General features: G+C 44.5%; 1 protein-coding gene across 3 annotated transcripts in view; it reads left to right on the plus strand.

The window, feature by feature from the left end:
• The window catches only part of veph1 (ventricular zone expressed PH domain-containing 1), a 276,124-nt gene that overhangs the window by 24,681 nt on the left and 231,378 nt on the right, over window positions 1–20,065 (plus strand). For all 3 annotated transcript variants that reach the window (XM_078563800.1, XM_078563802.1, XM_078563803.1), the window contains exon 4: window positions 3,195–3,369. In XM_078563800.1, coding sequence (XP_078419926.1) covers window positions 3,195–3,369 — 175 coding nt within the window. The remainder of the gene's footprint in view (window positions 1–3,194; window positions 3,370–20,065) is intronic.

The raw sequence follows: 20,065 nt of genomic DNA on the forward strand, positions 1-20,065 counted from the left end.
ACCCGCACAGGCAGCTCTGAGCGCTGCCACTCGTGTTTCACGCTGGGCGGGCCTTATTGGCCCCACCAGCCTGAAATCGCCTTCCGGCCTCAAGTGTGAAGAAGAGCTTTTTGGTGAACCTAGAGTTGTTGTCTTAGATGTAACTTAGAGAAACTAGGGGTCAATTCATTAAAGGAAATGGGCAGGAGTGGGAAGATTACAGGTGGTTGAGAGTCAGTGGCCTTATAATAAAGGTCTGTGGAAAATGTGCCACTGGATATATGAAAGAAAATAAAGGAATCAGAGATATGAAGGTGAGAGATGGGTGGAAATTGATAGCTCAGCAAATGAAATTTTGAGTAAATTCAGAGCAAAACAATCATCAATGCAATATAAAGAAAGGGACCTGAGAATGACTCATAACAAAGAATGTTCAACATATTCTACAGGACCCTCTGGGTTCCCATAATGACACCTTTTATCTACAGGAAATGTGTGAAAGTTGTTCATGGTGAGAACCAATTCACCCAGGTGAAGGAAGGTGGAGATGGATGGAGACTGGTTGGGTGACTGTTCAAGGAAGAGTTGAAGTCCCCATAGATCCTGGTGAGAAATAGTGGTACAGAGGGCCTTTACTTCCATGATGAAAAGATGATGACTGTGGCTAGAAATCGAACATTAGGGAGGATGGTCTCGATGGGTACATAGGTAAGCACTGACATGGGGAAGCGCCAAGAGGATATATGTTCAGTCGGACAGGGCAAGCTGAATCTATGTATGAAGTTGGAAACAGGCCTTGTAGTATTAGGAAACTAAGGTTTGAGGCAATGAAAAGGAAAATCACTAGAAGGGGTGAGATCAGTAATAGTGTAGGAAGTAATTGATGTTTGTAGTGGGGTCATGGTTCAAAGGCAGTTAAGAGTCAACATCAAAGAGTTGGAATTCAGCCTCAGCTAATTAAAGGTCCTTCTATTGTACAACAAACACCCTTTTTGTCAAGGGGTTTGATGATATTGAGGCTATAACTGAGGGAATGGAGTGCTGCAAGTTCAGAGGGAAATATATTGGAGTCAACAAGAGGAGGAGAGATACTTCATTCAAATTATGAAAAGAATAAGGTTAAAAAAAAGCCAGAGCAATAGTCCAAAGCAGAAGAAAAAGTTCTGGATACAGAAGAAAGGGTCAGATGCATGAGGGTTTGGGAGGGTGGGTGGGTGAAGGGAGTAACCTTCCTGACTGAAAAAGAAAGCATAGAAGAGAAGGTGACAGTAAAGGCCCAGAAGGAGAAATTTGTTGGCATAGCGGTGCTTCTAGCTCTGCTATGCAAAGTCACCTTGATTCCCCAGGGGCCGTCAATGCCGTGGCCGCCCCCCTGAACAGCCTGTGTGGCATTCTCCAAAGATATCATTGATATCAATTTCTCTCCCTCAGAATTTATTCAAATCAAAGGAAAGTGAGCTGGAGTCAGAGGGAATTGGAAAAATCTGGTAAAGAGTAGGTTAGAATGGGAAATGGGATCAGAAGAAAATGAAGAGAAAGAGCAGTTGGAGATAGGCTGGTACCCTAGAGTTTTTTGAGTTTCTGGTTTGTGATATTTGAAGGCAAGAAAAGGGTTTTTTTTAAATGCCAATGGCATTGAAATGAGGACCAGGCAACTCTGAAATAAAATGAGTTGATGCTGCTGATGAGAGAGACTGAGGGAATGCACTCAGCAGCAGATAAAGGAGAGGGTGAACTACACAAAGTGGTGAGTGACAGGATTTTAGAGGAAATATCAGTGGTCATGAATAGATCTGAAGCAGGAAGGGTGAAATCAAAGTTGGCATCCATGTGGAATGAACTGGAGCTGGACACTACATGCAGAGAGATGTGACTGTATAAGTGGTTTTTGGCAGGCACATGATCAAGAACAGAAAATGAAGGTGAACGGGAAAAGGGACTAACAAAAACCATGGCAAAATTAATGCTGCCATTATCTGAGACTAGGGTTGCCAACCCACTAGGGATAGCCGGGAGCCTCCTGGAATTGGCATTGATCTCCCAGTGGCCAAAGGAAGATTTTAAAACAACATTTTAAATTGACGCTATTGTATGAGTTGGGCCAGCAGTTTGCTGCACAAGTATCATCATCATCCCACCCCACCCTGCCCACCACCCCTAAAACCAGGAAGGCTGGGAAATGTAGTTTCTCTCTCTCCCTGTGTGGAGGAGAGCAGGGGACTGGGCGGACATTGTTGCTGGAGGGGGGAGGTGGGGGGGGGGGGGGGGGGTGGATGTTGAGATACAGGGTGGGACTAGCGGCTGGATACGGCTGTGGCAGAACGTAAGTAGCTCAGCTGAGGTTGAGATTTTCTTGTTGCTCATGTTTCCAGTATCTCTTCCCACCACCAATTATTGCATATCGACAGCGGTCAGAGGCGGTGGGGCAGGATTTGTATTTATGTATCTCTGTTCATAGATAACAAACCTGGAACCCACTCGCACCACACCACCAGGTACAGTGATGTCACTTCTGCTGATGTCTCCTGGGATATGTCCAGCCAGAGTTGGCAGCCCTAACAGAGAACTAGCAGCTAATTGAACAATACAAGTAAAAACCTGAAGATGCTGTAAATCTGGAACACAAACAAAAAAGAGACGTCTCTTTTAATAATGGGTAAATTAGTCGAAAAAATTATATTAGGGTTGGGAAAATTTGATGCCACAGAAAATGACTATGTCAATTTTTTTTGTTTTAAAAGATCAAAATCTAGCCATTGCTTTGAACAATTTCTGCTGGATTCTCTGCTTGCGGGAAAAAAAGAGGAAATAATCTGTGATATCTTTAAATTTATTAAAACCATATGGCTAACAGCTTCTGCAAGCTTCAAAGTAATTCTTGAAGCTGATAATGAAAGAGGATGTTGTAAAAATGTTTAATATTTTATATAGCCTTTTATCATGCATCCTGTTGCATGATCTATTTGTTGCCCTCACTAAATTTATAAAAACGGTGTTTAGTCCCACACATTTCCGTATTTACCAATAAATTGTTTTAGTAGATTCAAGATAATCCAAAATGATTGTTTTGGATTGTTTATGAAAGTGGAAGTGTTATCTGTACTGTTGGTTCTCAAATTTCAATTGAAGCTGTACTAAGTGTGTGCAACCTGTAAAATGTTTGAATTTTAATTGTTGTACCATTTCCCACTCAGTTATTTTATTTGTTTCAGCAGAATTACAATAATCCAGCTGTCATGGCTCTTGCTGTTCCAGTAGCCGTAAAATTCTTGCAGATGGACAACAAGGAACTTTCCCGGAACATGTCTAACTACCTGTCACTCGCAGCTATTGGCAAACCAGAAATCCTTGCAAAGCACACAGCAACCATTGTAAACAGTATACTTCAAGGTAAGATAGAATAATGTGCATTACTGGGATTATCTCTGAGCTGAATTGGTGAGTTCAAACTCCACCAATATTTGACCATGTAATCTAGACAGATAATCAGTGCAATACTGATGGAGTGCTGCAGAATTTTAAGACGAGGCATTAAATTGTGATCCATCCCGATGGTCCAGATAGAAGACCCTATGGTATTTAAAGAAGAGCAAGGGAGTTCTCCCAATGTTCTAAACGATATGTATGCCTCGACTAATTCCACCCAAACACATCAACTAAACGTTTATCACCTTACTGTTTGTGATACCTTGCTGTGTGCAAGATGGCTGCTGTGTTGCCTCTGTAACAGTGGATTTCAAAAGCAGCCCCTTGGTTGAGAGCCTGCTGGGCCTCCTGAGAATGTAAAGTGCTCTTTTAGATGAACGTCATTTCTTTTGTTTATTATTCAACTGTTTATCTGGCATTGATCTCCAGATTCCTCAGAGGCTTTGGATTAAACTTAGTGCTGCAGAGGTACAGTAGTTGTAGACAATTACTTTCAATAAAGAACAATATTGAACTGTTGTATCCTATGGAATAACAAAGCTTGAAAGAATTTGAACTTAAGCTAATCACATCTATCAATCCAATGGGCTGTATTTTAATGTTCGTGGCAAACCAAATGGCAGCAGCTATTTATTACACTTGCAGTTGCCAAAGACTCTCAAGGACAAGCTTTTCCAAACTTTTCGTCTAGGGAGACATTTGTCAATTTTTCTCATGCTCGGGTGGGGGGCCAATGAGCAAACTTCAGAAAGCTAAGGTTTGGCATAACATTAAACATGAATTTCAAAAAAGAAAGCTGAAGAATGAAAAGAAACAACTTGGTGAGCAAAAAAAAAATCACAACAATAAATTGATAATTTAAAAACATGAATAATAAATAAAGACGACCATTAGAGTGTGAAAGGGTGGGAGTGTGTATCTAGCTCACTCACCCTCACCCACTGAGAGAGGTGGAGAGTGCCTGTTGGTGTGTGGGGGTGAGGGTGAATGAGAGGCCTGAGACTGGGAGTGAGCCAGACACGCACTTGCCTCTCGCCCTCGCAGCACAGGCACTAAATTGGCTGGGGGTTGGTTGTGGAGAGGTTGTGGGAGGTGGGGGGGAGCGGTGGGGTGGGGGGGTTGGGGGTGGGGGGTGGGTGGGGAGAGGAGGTGCGATGAGATGAGAGCTGAGGAGCGATCTGGAGAGAGGCCTGAGACCTAGTGGCGCCTGAACGTGGGTGTCCGCCGAGAGGAGTGCCATGAGCTGGGAGGGACGCCGGGAGAGAGCTGGGAGGGATGTGGCCGGTGCCAGGGAAAAGGGGATGGAACTAGGAAGAAGTGGCCAGAGCCGGGCCAGAATTTCGGGAAAGCGGCAGGCACCATGGGAAAGCATGGTGAGTGGTGGGCCTGCGCGCTCGAGAGTATGTCTATCTATCTGCACATACTCGCAGTTCCTGGTGTTTGCTGCTCCTCCAATCACAGCCTGTTTCTCTCCCATGTTTGCTGCTGATAGGCTCAACAGCAGGAGAGAAATGGGCTGTGATTGGAGGAGCAGACCCCTGCAGAGATCTTCAAACTCATTGATTCATCATACTGGCAATTTCACCATTTGATCTGGGGACCACATAGAGGGGCCTCGCTCTTGGAAGTTCCTGTTAGCCAACTGTTGAAAATGTGCAATGCCCTCTACAGGACATCTAGGAACTGTGTGAAGAGGGAAAACAACTGTGTATTTCTTTAACCAATCAAATTCAAGGATTGTTAATCTGCAATACAGTGTCTGAGCCAGGAAGTGCCATGTAAAATATTGAATTTAATATATTATGTACAGAAAGTGAAATAGTAAGGGCAAGAAAGATTGGATTAAGAGAGAGAGAGCAATAAAATACACAGAAAGAAGAACAAATTAATTTGTCTCAATTTCTCTGCTCCTCTCACCCATTCTAATCTGTCTCTCTCTGAAATCACTGCACTCCGTTCTCTCAGGTCCAACCCCAACATTGTCATCAAACCCGCTGACAAGGGTGGTGTTGTTGTTGTCTGGCGCACTGACCTCTACCTCGCGGAGGCTGAGCGTCAACTCGCAGACACTTCCTCCTACCTCTCCCTGGACCATGACCCCACCACAGAACATCAAGCCATTGTTTCCAGGACTGTCACTGACCTCATCTCCTCTGGTGATCTTCCTCCCACAGCTTCCAACCTGATAGTCGCCCAACCTCGGACGGCCCGTTTCTACCTCCTACCCAAAATCCACAAACAGAACTGTCCTGGCAGACCGATCGTGTCAGCCTGTTCCTGCCCCACGGAACTCATTTCTCGTTATCTTGACTCCCTTCTCTCTCCCCTTGTCCAGTCCCTTCCCACCTACATCCGTGACTCCTCTGACACCTTACGTCACATCAACAATTTCTAGTTCCCTGGCCCCAACCGCTTCCTCTTCACCATGGATGTCCAATCCCTCTACACCTCCATCCCCCACCAGGATGGTCTGAGGGCCCTTAGCTTCTTCCTTGAACAGAGACCCCAACAATCCCCATCCACCACTACTCTCCTCCGTCTGGCCGAACTTGTTCTCACACTGAACAATTTCTCCTTTAACTCCTCTCACTTCCTCCAAATAAAAGGTGTGGCTATGGGTACCCACATGGGCCCCAGCTATGCCCGTCTCTTTATGGGGTGTGTGGAACATTCCTTGTTCCAGTCCTACTCCGGCCCCCTCCCAAAACTCTTTCTCCGGTACATCGATGATTACTTCGGTGCTGCTTCATGCTCTCGTCGGGACCTGGAAAAATTTATTAATTTTGCTTCCAATCTCCACCCCTCCATCATTTTCACATGGTCCATCTCTGACACTTCCCTTCCCTTCCTTGACCTCTCTGTCTCAATTTCTGGCGATAGACTGTCCACCAATATCCATTACAAGCCTACCGAATCCCACAGCTACCTCGACTACAGCTCCTCACACTCCGCTTCCTGTAAGGACTCCATCCCATTCTCTCAGTTCCTTCGCCTCCATCGCATCTGTTCTGATGATGCTACCTTCAAAAACAGTTCCTCTGACATGTCCTCCTTCTTCCTTAACCGAGGTTTTCCACCCACGGTCGTTGACAGGGCCCTCAACCGGGTCCAGCCCATCTCCCGCGCATCCGCCCTCACGCCTTCTCCTCCCTCCCAGAAACATGATAGGGTCCCCCTTGTCCTCACTTATCACCCCACCAGCCTCCGCATTCAAAGGATCATCCTCCGCCATTTCCGCCAACTCCAGCATGATGCCACCACCAAACACATCTTCCCTTCACCCCCCCCCGGCGGCATTTCATAGGGATCGTTCCCTCCGGGACGCCCTGGTCCACTCCTCCATCACCCCCTACTCCTCAACCCCCACCTATGGCACCTCCCCATGCCCACGCAAAAGATGAAACATCTGCCCCTTCACTTCCTCTCTCCTCACCGTCCAAGGGCCCAAACACTCCTTTCAAGTGAAGCAGCATTTCACTTGCATTTCCCCTAACTTAGTCTACTGCATTCGTTGCTCCCAATGCGGTCTCCTCTACATTGGAGAGACCAAACGCAAACTGGGCGACCGCTTTGCAGAATACCTGCGGTCTGTCCGCAAGAAAGACCCAAACCTCCCTGTCGCTTGCCATTTTAACACTCCACCCTGTTCTCTTGCCCACATGTCTGTCCTTGGCTTGCTGCATTGTTCCAGTGAAGCCCAACGCAAACTGGAGGAACAGCACCTCATCTTCCGACTAGGCACTTTATAGCCTTCCGGGCTGAATATTGAATTCAACAACTTTAGATCTTAAACTCCCTCCCCCATCCCCACCCCCTTTTCCATTTCTTCCCCCTCCCTTTTGTTTTTTCCAATAATTTATATAGATTTTTCTTTTCCCACCTATTTCCATTATTTTTAAATCTATAACTGTAATACCCTGTCAGTCTTTCCACCCCACCCCCACTAGAGCTGTACTTTGAGTGTCCTGCCATCCTTTCTTAATTAGCACATTCTCTTAGATAATATCAGCACCTTTAACACCTCTCTGTTCCTTTGTCTGTAACATCTTTTGGTTATCTGCTCCTATCACTGCTTGCTTGTCCCTACAACCACACCCCCCTCAACTTCCCCCCCCCCCCCCACCACCACCACCCACCACCACCTTAAACCAGCTTATATTTCACCCCTCTCCTAACTTCACTCAGTTCTGCTGAAGGGTCATGAGGACTCGAAACGTCAACTCTTTTCTTCTCCACCGATGCTGCCAGACCTGCTGAGTTTTTCCAGGTAATTCTGTTTTTGTTTTGGATTTCCAGCATCTGCAGTAGTTTTTTGTTTTTATAAATTAATTTTGTAAATCTTCAAGAACAATAAAGATCTGAAGGGTTTCCACATTTGTAAAGGTTAGTTTTCAGCACTAGAGAGAGGTTATTTGGAAGTAACTAAGTCTAGTCACACTGATAAAGGAGTACTTGAACTTGAATGGGCATGTCCTAATGTTTAGTATAATTTGTATCTATGAGGTTAGTTCCGTAATTCCCTTCCATTCAATGTATTTGAATGCTGAGTCTTGCAGTGAGATACTGGGCTGTAAATGTCAGGGCCAAGACTATCTCCCATTGGCTGGCTCAGCCCACATGAATCTTTCAGCCTAAAATTGTTATAAGACAAGACACATCCAGCCACTCCAGGCTGAAGTTTTGCCTCCTAGAGCTGCTGGCCAATAGGCCAATCTACAAGACCTGCAGCACCACCAGGAGTGGCTGGCCACTGACTGTACTGCAGGAGGCCTGCAAGGGTGAGCAACCATGGATGCCTGCAACCCAAGTAAGCCCAGGCTCTTGCTGGAGCCTGCCAGCCTGGCTCCAGGGAAGGGAGTGTGGGGGACATGTTGGACAGGCAGTGGGGAGGAGGTGGATCTGGGGAGGAAAAATTGTGGGTGGGAGCCTCAGATTGGCACTGGGGACCTAGAAAGGAGACGTTGCCCTTTTCACTAGCCACCAGTCTGTAGGGATCAACCTGCCAGGCAGCATGGTAGGCCATTCCCCCACCACCCATTAAATCAGAGCAGTGGCGGGATGTGGCCCTTAAGTGGGCATTAAATGTTCTCTTTAAGGGCCTCAGTATCCTATAGTTAATGCAATATAATTGACTCAGTTATGATATATTTGTGGCAATTCTCCTTTTTACCTTGAGCTTTTAATTCATGTAATGCATTGTTCTCCATTGCTTCTACTTCACTTTGTTACTTCCATGTGTTTTTTTTTGGTTTCCTTCAATACTTTCTATCCCTGTCTTCCATCCAATGTTCTACCCCAGTTCTTTGTCTTTAAAATTGTGTTGTAAACTGGGCTATGTTGCAAGAAGCCGTAATCAGATGAATTGCTGAGGCAGGTTTGTGAGCTGGTGAAGGAGGGTTTGGCTGGTGGGACAAATCACCTTCGAGTTAGGAGGATTAAAGTGGATAGCAAGAGGTATGCTGTGTTTAGAAGTTAAATGCTGAAGTAAATTCAACTGAGTAAATATTTAGTTTGTAATTGCTATGTAGTGAATTACTTTTGTGCTCTTCATGCTAATCATCAGCATTTCATGTCACAATTAATGATTTTGGGTTTATTCAAATAAGTAATAAGCCCAAGTGTCTCACTTCTCCTGAGTGTGACTAGTGGCCTACTGGTCCACTCAGCAAGCTCCCAATGCAGATGGCTGGGTTGAACCCTCCAGGTATTGTACATGAGTTCTCCCAATTTCATAAGCATTTTCACGTACAATATACAATAATACTGGCCAGCAGAGCTGGAAGGACACTGAAAAGTGGAGTAGGACCTGTCTGGTGCATTAGCCACTGAGCTGAGGTAGGCTGAGATTAAATGGCAAGACAGCGAATGGCTGTCAAGAGGAGGGGGCAGTTTTTTTAAAACATGGTCATGGGATGTGAGTGTCGCTGGCAAGGTCAGCATTTGTTACCCATCCCTAATTGCTGTTTGGTAGGTGGCAATAACCTGCCTTCTTGAACTGCTACTGTCCATGTGGTGTAGGTACACCCACAGTGCTGTTATGGAGGGAGTTTCAGGATTTTGACCCAGCGACAGTGAAGGAACAGCGATATATTTCCAAGTCAGGATGGAAAGTGGCTTGGAGGGGAATGTGCACGTGGTGGTGTCCTTATACATCCTTATCCTAGAATTCTAGGTGGTGGATGTTGCAATTTTGGGAGGTGCTGTACAGTGGACATTAGGATAGATGACACATCAAAATTAATGGCAAAAGGAGAAGAACAAATGGCAAGGAGGGCAGTTGACAAATTAGTGGAAAACAAGGGAGAACCGGATAAGTGAAAAGTAAATAGTAGAGGGAAGGGAGAGAGCAAGATTGGTGATGAATGGAGGTAGAATGAATGATAATGAATGAGAAGTATATAACAATGAAAAAGAGGGAAGTGAATGGCAGTGAAAGGGTGAGTGAATGGTTCACAATAGAGGAAAAGAGGAAACACACAGCAATGAAGGAAGAGAGGGAAAGGAACAGAAGCTGGGAGCAGTATTAAGAGGAAAGGAGCTAGTAGAAATGGAGACTGGGGACAGAGTGTGACGCCCTGTACAGAGTGTTAGTATGAGCTTTAAGGTGGGGCTGAACAACATACTGCCCAGAATGAAATGTAAGAAGAGCACCAATGAAATTAGGTTTAAGGGGGAGGAGAGTGCCAGGTTCCACTGACAAGGCAAAAGCCAAAGAGCCTCAGTGTGAACTGAAAATGAAGAGTGTCCCTGTGAAAGAATGGGGAACAGGACAGCCTCCAATGTGTTTTTAAAATTGGGTCCAAGTACGAGAGTGCCTTTGTGAATTGGGGCGCTAGGGGCTGGCTTTGGGAGAGGGATCATTTTGAGATAACATTTCGATAAATGATATCTGGTTGACCTGTTTAAAATCCAAATGTCAGTTTAGTACTACAAAAAGAAAAAAAAATCTATACATGAAAAAGTTTAGAAATGCATAAAATAGTGCCCTAGAAATGCATGACCAATTTTGTGCTTTGAATATTACGATTTCTGTTTTAGCTTTTCACATTCTTATGTTTCTTCTATTGAAGCTATGTTCTATATACCTGGCACTTAAATTACAAAGCCCATATAACTGCTTGTTTTCATAGTTAGGGCCATTTTTGAATTCAGCATTTTTGTAGCTGACATCAGCTTGTGCTAGCTTTCTAAATTGGCATACATGTGCTATGGAATGAATAAGTTTATACATTTGTCTGCATCGGATCAGAGAGGCTGGTCAAGTTTCCTACAAGCTGAATTGAGAGTAAAGCTCTTTCTGTTCCGATTTTAGTGAAGCATTTTAAATTTCTTTATTGCTCCTGAATCATTTCCTGACCCATCAAATTTAAATTTAAATCAGACTTCCAACTGGACTGTGGAAGCCTGATTTAAATATTATGAAGAGATGTACTACCTATTGGGCTGTGCATGGTCTTAAGCTCCAGTGGAAATGAAGCATAGACTGGGCCTTTGTGGGGACGGGGTGGATAAACCCTTTTATCTTTTGAGAGGAATTCAGCAGAAGTGTGAAATGGTACACAAGCTTTTAAAAGATAGAAAGTGAGGGTTGTCCCACTAGTAGATAACACATGTCCATCAGTAGCAAGGGAAAAGGGAAGATGTTGGAGTGGCATCACTGTGGAATTGGCTGTCCCAAACCTGGCAGCATGTCAGCACATGATTGTAACTTTCCAAGAGATCACTGCAAAAAATATATTTGGTGTTATAGAATTGATTCCATGAAGTGTAACTTTGTGTATGTTCCTCCATTCATCTCCCTCTCTCCCTCTCTCTCTCTCTCTGTGCATGTGTGTTAAGCTGCCTCCCTTTTCTCTCTCTCGATATCTCATGTTGTTACGACTCCTATGGAGACTAATAACTTTTTGAAAGAAATTTAAACTCCTCACAGAATCTTGACGGCACAGGAGGCTATTCGTCCCTTTGTGTCTGCACCAGCTCTCCAAATGAGCATTATGACCGAGTGCCATTGCCCTGCCTTTTCCCCGTACCCCTGCTCACATCACATTTGCTTCTTTTGCAAATCACTTTAAATCTGTGCCCTTTCGTTCTTGATCCTTTTAAGAGTGGGAACAGCTTCTCCCTATCTACTCTGTCTAACCCCCTCATGATTTTGAAAACTTCTATCAAGCCTCCTCTCAGCCTTCTCCTGTCCAAGGAAAACAGTCCCAACCTCTCCAAGCTTTCCTCAGAGCTGAAGTTTCTCAACCCTGGAGCCATTCTTGTAAACCTCATCTGCTCTCTCTCCAATGTGTTCACATCCTTCCTATAATGTGGCGTCCAGAACTGTACACAATATTCCAGCTGAGGTCCAATGAGTATCTTATATAAATTCAGCATAACCTCCCTGCCCTTGTACTCTATGCCCCTAGTAAAAAAGCCCAGGATTCTATATGCTTTATTAACACCCCTCTCCACCTGTCCTGCCACCTTCAATGATCTAAGCACATATACACCCAATTCTTTCTGTTCCTGCGCCACCTTCAAAATTCCACCCCTTATTTTATATCCATGTCCATGTTCTTCCTACCAAAATGCATCACCTCACACTTCTCCGCATTGAACTTCATCTGCCACCTATCTGCCCACTCCACCAACTTGTCTAGGTCCTCTTGAAGTTCCACACTGTTCTCCTCGTAGTTCACAACACTCGCAAGCTTTGTATCATCTGCAAACTTTGAAATTGTCCCCTGCACACCAAGATCTACATCATTAATATATATCAGGAAAAGCAAGGGTCCCAATACTGACCCCTGGGGAACTCCACTACAAACCTTTCTGCAACCTGAAAAACATCCATTGACCATTACTCTCTGCTTCCTATTTTTCAGTCAATTTTGTATCCGCATTGCTACTGTCTCTTTTATTCCATGAGCAATAACTTTTCTCACAAGTCGGTTGTGTGGCACTGTGTCAAATGCCTTTTGAAAGTCCATGTACACCACATCAACAGCATTACCCTAATCAACCTTTTCTGTTACCTCTTCAAAAAAACTCCAGCAAGTTAATTAAGCACGATTTCCCATTTAGAAATCCATGCTGGCTTTTACTTATCAACCCATATTTTTCCTTGTGACTACTAATTCTATCCCAAATAATTGTTTCTAGAATCTTGCCCGCCACTGAAGTTAAATTGACTGGTCTGTAATTGCTGGGTTTATCCTTACAACCTTTTTTGAACAAGGGCTTAATGTTTGCGATTCTCCAGTCCTCTGACCCCTCCTGAGTCTAGGGAAGACTGAAAGATTATGGCCCGTGCCCCTGCACTGTCTACTCTCACTTCCTTCAATACCCATGGATGCATCTCATCCGGTCCTGGTGCCTTCTCAACTTTTAAGTACCAACAGTCTATTCAACACTTCCTCCTTATCAATTTTGAACCCTTCTGGTGACAGTTTCCTTGTCTGTCACCATGGCCTGCGTAGCATCTGCCTACTTGGTAATGACAGATGCAAAGTATTCATTTAATACCTCAGCCATGGCCCCTTATTCAATGTGTGAATTCCCTTTTTAGGTCCCTATTGGCCATACTTCTCCTTTTACCACCCTTTTAGTATAGAAAACTTTGGGATTCCCCTTTATGTTGGCTACCAGTCTTTTCTCATAATCCCTCTTCGCTTCTCTAATATGCTTTTTCACCTCCCCTCTGAACCTTCTGTATTCCCCTTGGCTCTTAGTTGTATTTTCGACCTGACACCCATCATAAATGCACTTTTTCTTCTTTATCTTAACTTCAATCCCCTTTTACATCCAGGGAGCTCTGGGCTTATTTGCCCTACCTTTTCCTTTTGGTGGAATATACCTTGCTTGTGCCCGAACCAATTCTATTTTGAAGGTAGCCCATTGTTTAGCTACAGGTTTTCCTGCCAATATTTTGTTCCAGTCTATCTGGCCCAGCTCTGTTCTTGCCCCATCGAAGTTGGCTCTTGTCCAGTTAATTATTTTTACTCTGGATTGCCTATTGCCCTTTTCTTTAATCATCATCCTAAAACGTACAATACAATGATCACTGTCTCCTAAATGTTCCCCCACTGACACTTGATCTACTTGGCCGCCTCATTTCCAAGAACCAGGTCCAACAGTGAGTCTTTTCTTAAACAAAAACAGAATTACCTGGAAAAATTCAGCAGGTCTGGCAGCATCGGTGGAGAAGAAAAGAGTTGACGTTTCGAGTCCTCATGACCCTTCGGCAGAACTGAAGTATAGTTAGGAGAGAGGTGAAATATAAGCTTGTCTAAGGTGGGGGGCGGGGGGAGAGAGAAGTTGAGGGTGGGGTGGTTGTGAGGATAAGCAAGCAGTGATAGGAGCAGATAATCAAAAGATGTCACAGACAAAAGGATCAAAGAGGTGTTGAAGGTGGTGATATCTAAGAAAAGTGCTAATTAAGAATGGATGGCAGGATACTCAAGGTACAGCTCTAGTGGGGATGGGGTGGAAAGACTAACAAAGTATTAGTTGTAGATTTAAAAATAATGGAAATAGGTGGGAAAAGAAGAATCTATATAAATTATTGAAAGAAAAGGGAGGGGGAAGAAACGGGGTGGGGATGGGGGGAGGGGGAGTTTAAGATCTAAAGTTGTTGAATTCAATATTCAGCCCGGAAGGCTGTAAAGTGCCTAGTCGGAAGATGAGGTGCTGTTCCTCCAGTTTGCGTTGGGCTTCACTGGAACAATGCAGCAAGCCAAGGACAGACATGTGGGCAAAAGAACAGGGTGGAGTGTTGAAATGGCAAGCGACAGGGAGGTTTGGGTCTTTCTTGCGGACAGACCGCAGGTGTTCTGCAAAGCGGTCGCCCAGTTTGCGTTTGGTCTCTCCAATGTAGAGGAGACCGCATTGGGAGCAACGAATGCAGTAGACTAAGTTAGGGGAAATGTAAGTGAAATGCTGCTTCACTTGAAAGGAGTGTTTGGGCCCTTGGACGGTGAGGAGAGAGGAAGTGAAGGGGCAGATGTTGCATCTTCTGCGTGGGCATGGGGAAGTGCCATAGGTGGGGGTTGAAGAGTAGGGGATGATGGAGGAGTGGACCAGGGCGTCCCGGAGGGAACGATCCCTAAGGAATGCCGCCGGGGGGGTGAAGGGAAGATGTGTTTGGTGGTGGCATCATGCTGGAGTTGGCGGAAATGGCGGAGGATGATCCTTTGAATGCGGAGGCTGGTGGGGTGATAAGTGAGGACAGGGGGGACCCTATCATGTTTCTGGGAGGGAGGAGAAGGCGTGAGGGCGGATGCGCGGGATATGGGCCGGACACGGTTGAGGGCCCTGTCAACGACCGTGGGTGGAAAACCTCGGTTAAGGAAGAAGGAGGACATGTCAGAGGAGCTGTTTTTGAAGGTAGCGTCATCAGAACAGATGCGACGGAGGCGAAGGAACTGAGAGAATGGGATGGAGTCCTTACAGGAAGCGGGGTGTGAGGAGCTGTAGTCGAGGTAGCTGTGGGAGTCGGTAGACTTGTAATGGATATTGGTGGACAGTCTATCATCAGAAATTGAGACAGAGAGGTCAAGGAAGGGAAGAGAAGTGTCAGAGATGGACCATGTGAAAATGATGGAGGGGTGGAGATTGGAAGCAAAATTAATAAATTTTTCCAGGTCCCGACGAGACATTGTTCCAGTGGAGCCCAACGCAAACTGGAGGAACAGCACCTCATCTTCCGACTAGGCACTTTACAGCCTTCCGGGCTGAATATTGAATTCAACAACTTTAGATCTTAACCCCCCCCCCCCCCCCCCCCCCCCACATCCCCACCCCGTTTCTTCCCCCTCCCTTTTTTTTCAATAATTTATATAGATTCTTCTTTTCCCACCTATTTCCATTATTTTTAAATCTACAACTAATACTTTGTTAGTCTTTCCACCCCACCCCCACTAGAGCTGTACCTTGAGTAACCTGCCATCCATTCTTAATTAGCACTTTTCTTAGATAATATCACCACCTTCAACACCTCTTTGATCCTTTTGTCTGTGACATCTTTTGATTATCTGCTCCTATCACTGCTTGCTTATCCCCACAACCACCCCACCCTCAACTTCTCTCTCCCCCCGCCCCCCACCTTAGACCAGCTTATATTTCACCTCTCTCCTAACTATACTTCAGTTCTGCCAAAGGGTCATGAGGACTCGAAACGTCAACTGTTTTCTTCTCCACCGATGCTGCTAGACCTGCTGAATTTTTCCAGGTAATTCTGTTTTTGTTTTGGATTTCCAGCATGCGCAGTAGCTTTTAGCTTTTTGTTTTTATATCAGTGAGTCTTTTCTTGTTGGATTGGACACATACTGCTGTAGAAATTTCTCCTGAACGCAATCTAGGAACTTTTGCCCCTCTCCACCCTTTACATTACCACTGTTCCTGTCTACATTCAGGTAATTAAAGTCCCCCATTATAACTACTCTATAATGCCTTCATCTCTCTGTAATTTCCCTGCAGATTTGTTCTTCTAGGTCCTTCTCACTATTTGATGGTCTATAGACTACGCCGAGCAATGTAATTGCACCCTTTTTGTTCCTTAGCTCTAGCCAAATTGATTCTGTCCTTGAACCCTCTGGGACATCCTCTTTCTCCAGCACTGCAGTACTGCTACCCCTCCTCCTTTCCTTCCTTTCTTATCTCTTCTGAAAGCCTTGTACTCAGGAATATTTAACACCCAGTTCTGCCTGCCCTTGAGCCAGGCCTCTGGTATCGCCACAACATCATATTTCCACATGGCAATCTTCGCCTGTAACTCCCCAAACTTATTTACTGTACTCCGTGCATTCACATACATACATAGTAATCCTGAATTAGATTTTGTTACTTTCTCCCTTACCCCTACTTTACCTAGTAACTTACTATTTACTATACTAGGGCTATCTTTCCCTCCCAGCACCCTGGTATTCCTCTCTAATATTTTTTCTTGGTTCCCACATCCCTGCTGAGTTAGGTTAAAGCCCTCCCAACAGCTCTAGCAAAATGCCCCACAAGGAACTCAGTCCCGGCTCTGTTCAGGTGAAAGCCATCTGGCTTGTACAGGTGCCATCTCCCCCAGAGCCAGTCCCAGTGTCCCAGGAATCTAAAGCCCTCCCTCCTGCACCATCTTTACAGCCATGCATTCATCTGCCTTATCCTCCTATTTCTGTACTCACTAGCACGTGGCACTGGGAGCAATCTGGAGATTACTACATTAGAGGTCCTGCTTGCTAATTTTCTACCTAGCTCCCTAAATTCTGATTGCAGGATCACATCCCCCTTCCTACCTAAGTCATTGGTCCCAATGTGGACCATGACTTCTGGCTGATCACCCTCCCCCAGAAGAATGTCCTGTAGCCGCTCTGTGACATCATTGACCCTGGCACCATTGAGGCAACATACCATCCAGGAGTCATGTCTAAGGCCACAGAAACACCTGTCTGTTCCCTGAACCAATGAATTCCCTATCACTACAACTCTTCCTTTCATCTTCCTCCCTTTCTGTACAGCTGAGCTGCTCGTGGTGCCACAAACGTGGCTCTGACTGCACTCCTCTGAGGAACCAGCATCCTCATCAGCTTCCAAAATGGAAAACCGATTTGTGAGCGGGATCCCAAGGGACTCCTGCACTACCTGCCTACTTCTCTTGGACTGTCTAGTAGTCACCCATTCCCTCTCTGTCTTCAGGCCTTTAAGCTTAGCTCTCAGCCTCATGGATACTCCACAGTGACTCCAGCTGCCGCTCAAGCTCTGTGACCCGGAACTCAAGTTTCTGCAGCTGGCAGCACTTCCTGCACATGTGGTTAGCTAGGACACTGGCAACATCCATGACTTTGCACATATCACAGGACACGCATTCCACTTGACTGAGCTGCCCTGCCATGCCTTAACTCTACTTCCCTTCCATTAACTTTATTCTATTTTGGATTATTTATATTACTTTATTATATTGGCCCTAGATTTCCCTTATTCCTGGCACTTCTCAGTTAAATCCAAGTATAGGAACTTTAAAAATGTTATACTTTTCTAATTTACTCACCATTTCCTACTTACCAAGGCCACCACTCTTCTTTCTGAGGAAAGGTGGAAAAAGACATGAACACCTCCTCCCTTCTCACCAAACTCCCTGTCGCCAAACTTCAACTGAAGCTCTCTACTGCAGCCAAACATAGCACTCCAGGGCAGACAAATCCAGCACTATAAGATAGCCTAGTTTTATACTCTCTGAAAACCTGAATAAGCCAGTTGTCTAATTAACTAGTTGCAGTTGTAAGCAAAACGTGTATGTGCCCTGTTTTAAGGCTGGACTAAAACTTACTTTCTTCCGGCCCTAACAGCAACTTTTAGTTAATTGTTAAATTAAAGAAAGACTAGATTTTAGATAGAATTTAACCCTTAAACTCCCTCAGTCACCAAACTCTAACTGAAGCACTCTACTGCAGCCAAACACTGCACCCCAGTACAGATTGTTTTCTGTATGCTTTTAAAATCAGTTCGAAGCTGTTTGAAGACAGTTGCACCAAAGCCATCAAACTAGCTGCAAATAATTCCAGCAGCCAAGGTAATTTGCAGCAATATCGTATAAGCTGGAGATCCCAATAGAAAGAAGGACTCTCCAAACCTGTTCCAACTTTGAATTCGCCTGAGAATCAACCTCCTAGAAATTCAACTATAGGAAACCTCACAGCCTGCTGATAATTCTTCGATTTACTTGAACTTGAAAGCATCAAAACCATCCAAGAAACTACAGACTGCCACGTGGGACCCCAGATACTGAGACAATTTTAAACAATAACCGTCTATTACCTTCACCTGTACCTAATCTTTGTGTGTGTGTGAGGTGTTGTGTTTAATTCAGGGTAAGTGTGTAAAAATAAATATCCTTCTTTACTTTAAAACTGACAAAAGCTTGCTGCTGGAATTTTTTAATTGCGATACACACTCCAAGGGTAAGAAAACACAAATCTCATCCATTACAAAACTTTATTGATCACAAAGTAAAGGAACAAAAGCATCCTGTCTGTGATACTTTCAAAATTCAATTCATTTTTAAGAATTTATTAGGATAAGGAAAACCACTTTATTTGCCTATGTAGTCATGTGTCTAGCTCTTCTCTTAATATGCTTTCGAAGTTTGTAGAGTATCCAAAATATTTACACTTTATAAGTGAATCTCTCATTTCAGATGGCAATGATCACATGGTGCCACAAGATACAACTATTATGTGTGAAAAAACTTTATTCAACCGGACATGAAGTGCAGATGTGATAGATGCAAGATATTGTGTCAGTGATTTGGATGCTTCAAGCTGCACAATGTTTGATGCAGTTTTTGTGGAATTGATAATAGAGACATAGATTTAATTTGAGGCTTTAACTTGTGAACAGCTTTACATTGGCACACTTCCTCAGGCCTTATAATTTTCTGCTTATTTCCTCCCCTGACCTATGGGCAAGGAAGACAACATTCACTCTATTAACTACTGTCATACAGGTTATGATCTCAAAAATGGTTGCCCTCCTCAACCCTTCTATTAATAATGCTTATGGAAAACATACAGATAACCCGTTTAAATTATTACAGTTGTCTGGCCTCTGATCTCGGTGCTCATTTGCCCTTTCTAGTTGTTTAATGATTGATGGCAGTGCAATGGGAAGAAGGAGAAGACCTGCTTTCATTTGTCAAGACTCTAAATCAGCCTTATTAAGCTCTATTTTTAAGGGACATGCATAAAAATAGGTTCTGTTTTAACAAAGGCCAGAATTTTTAGCTCGTTGGGTAGGCATGTACCTGACCTGAACAAGCGTAAAATGACGCAAGATGATGTCGGGCGAGCGTTCCGATGTCATCGCGCGATATTTCAGTCAGCAGGCGCGCACAGGAGTCAGCAGCGAGGCCGCCGACAATTAAAAGGCCTAGTAAGGCCATTAAAGCAATATTTGAATTAAATTTTTCATTGCTCATCCAGCCTTATGGTTGGCGGGCGGGCGAAAAGGCCAAGCTGGGCCTTTGGATTTTTTTAGGGAACCTCATCCACGGGCGGAATGAGGTTTCCAACAGCTATTAAAAATTAAATTAAAATGTTAACATTTCATTTAATAGCTCATGTGACAGAGTCACGTGAAGGGACATGTTTTGTAACATTTTAAAGTTCTTTATTTTTAGTTTTTAAAATCTTCATCCCCCTGAGGTAGTTCTGTGCCTCAGGCTGCTGTTCCTGCGCGCACTCGTGTGTGTATGCATGAAGTTCCCCGCTCGCCCTCCTCCCCTCCCCACACAGGCAGCACTGAGCACTGCCAAGCGCATTTCACGCTGGGCAGGCCTTAATTGGCCCACCGGTGTGACATCACGGTTGGGCCCCGATTGCGGGGGGGGGTGGTCGGCTTCCCGACCGCTCCCGCCCACCCCCGCAGAGCCTGCCCGACGAGGGCAAAATCCTGGCCAAAATGTGTAAAATAATAATTTACACGTACTACTTGCTGTCTGTATTTTTGAAATGAGCTCTGATATATCCAGCTGATTTAATTAATGGTGACTAATATGAATTGGTGCTGCATTCAGCTAAGACAAAAGACTAGAGTTAAATCAAACCTGTATAAATAAAATTGGTTCAGCCTCACCGGGAGCATTGCATCCAGTTCTGAGCATTAATTACCAGTTAGCAAAGTTAACGTAATT

Source organism: Cetorhinus maximus, chromosome 19, assembly GCF_964194155.1.
Source record: "Cetorhinus maximus chromosome 19, sCetMax3.hap1.1, whole genome shotgun sequence".
NCBI classification, from domain to species: Eukaryota; Metazoa; Chordata; class Chondrichthyes; order Lamniformes; family Cetorhinidae; genus Cetorhinus; species Cetorhinus maximus.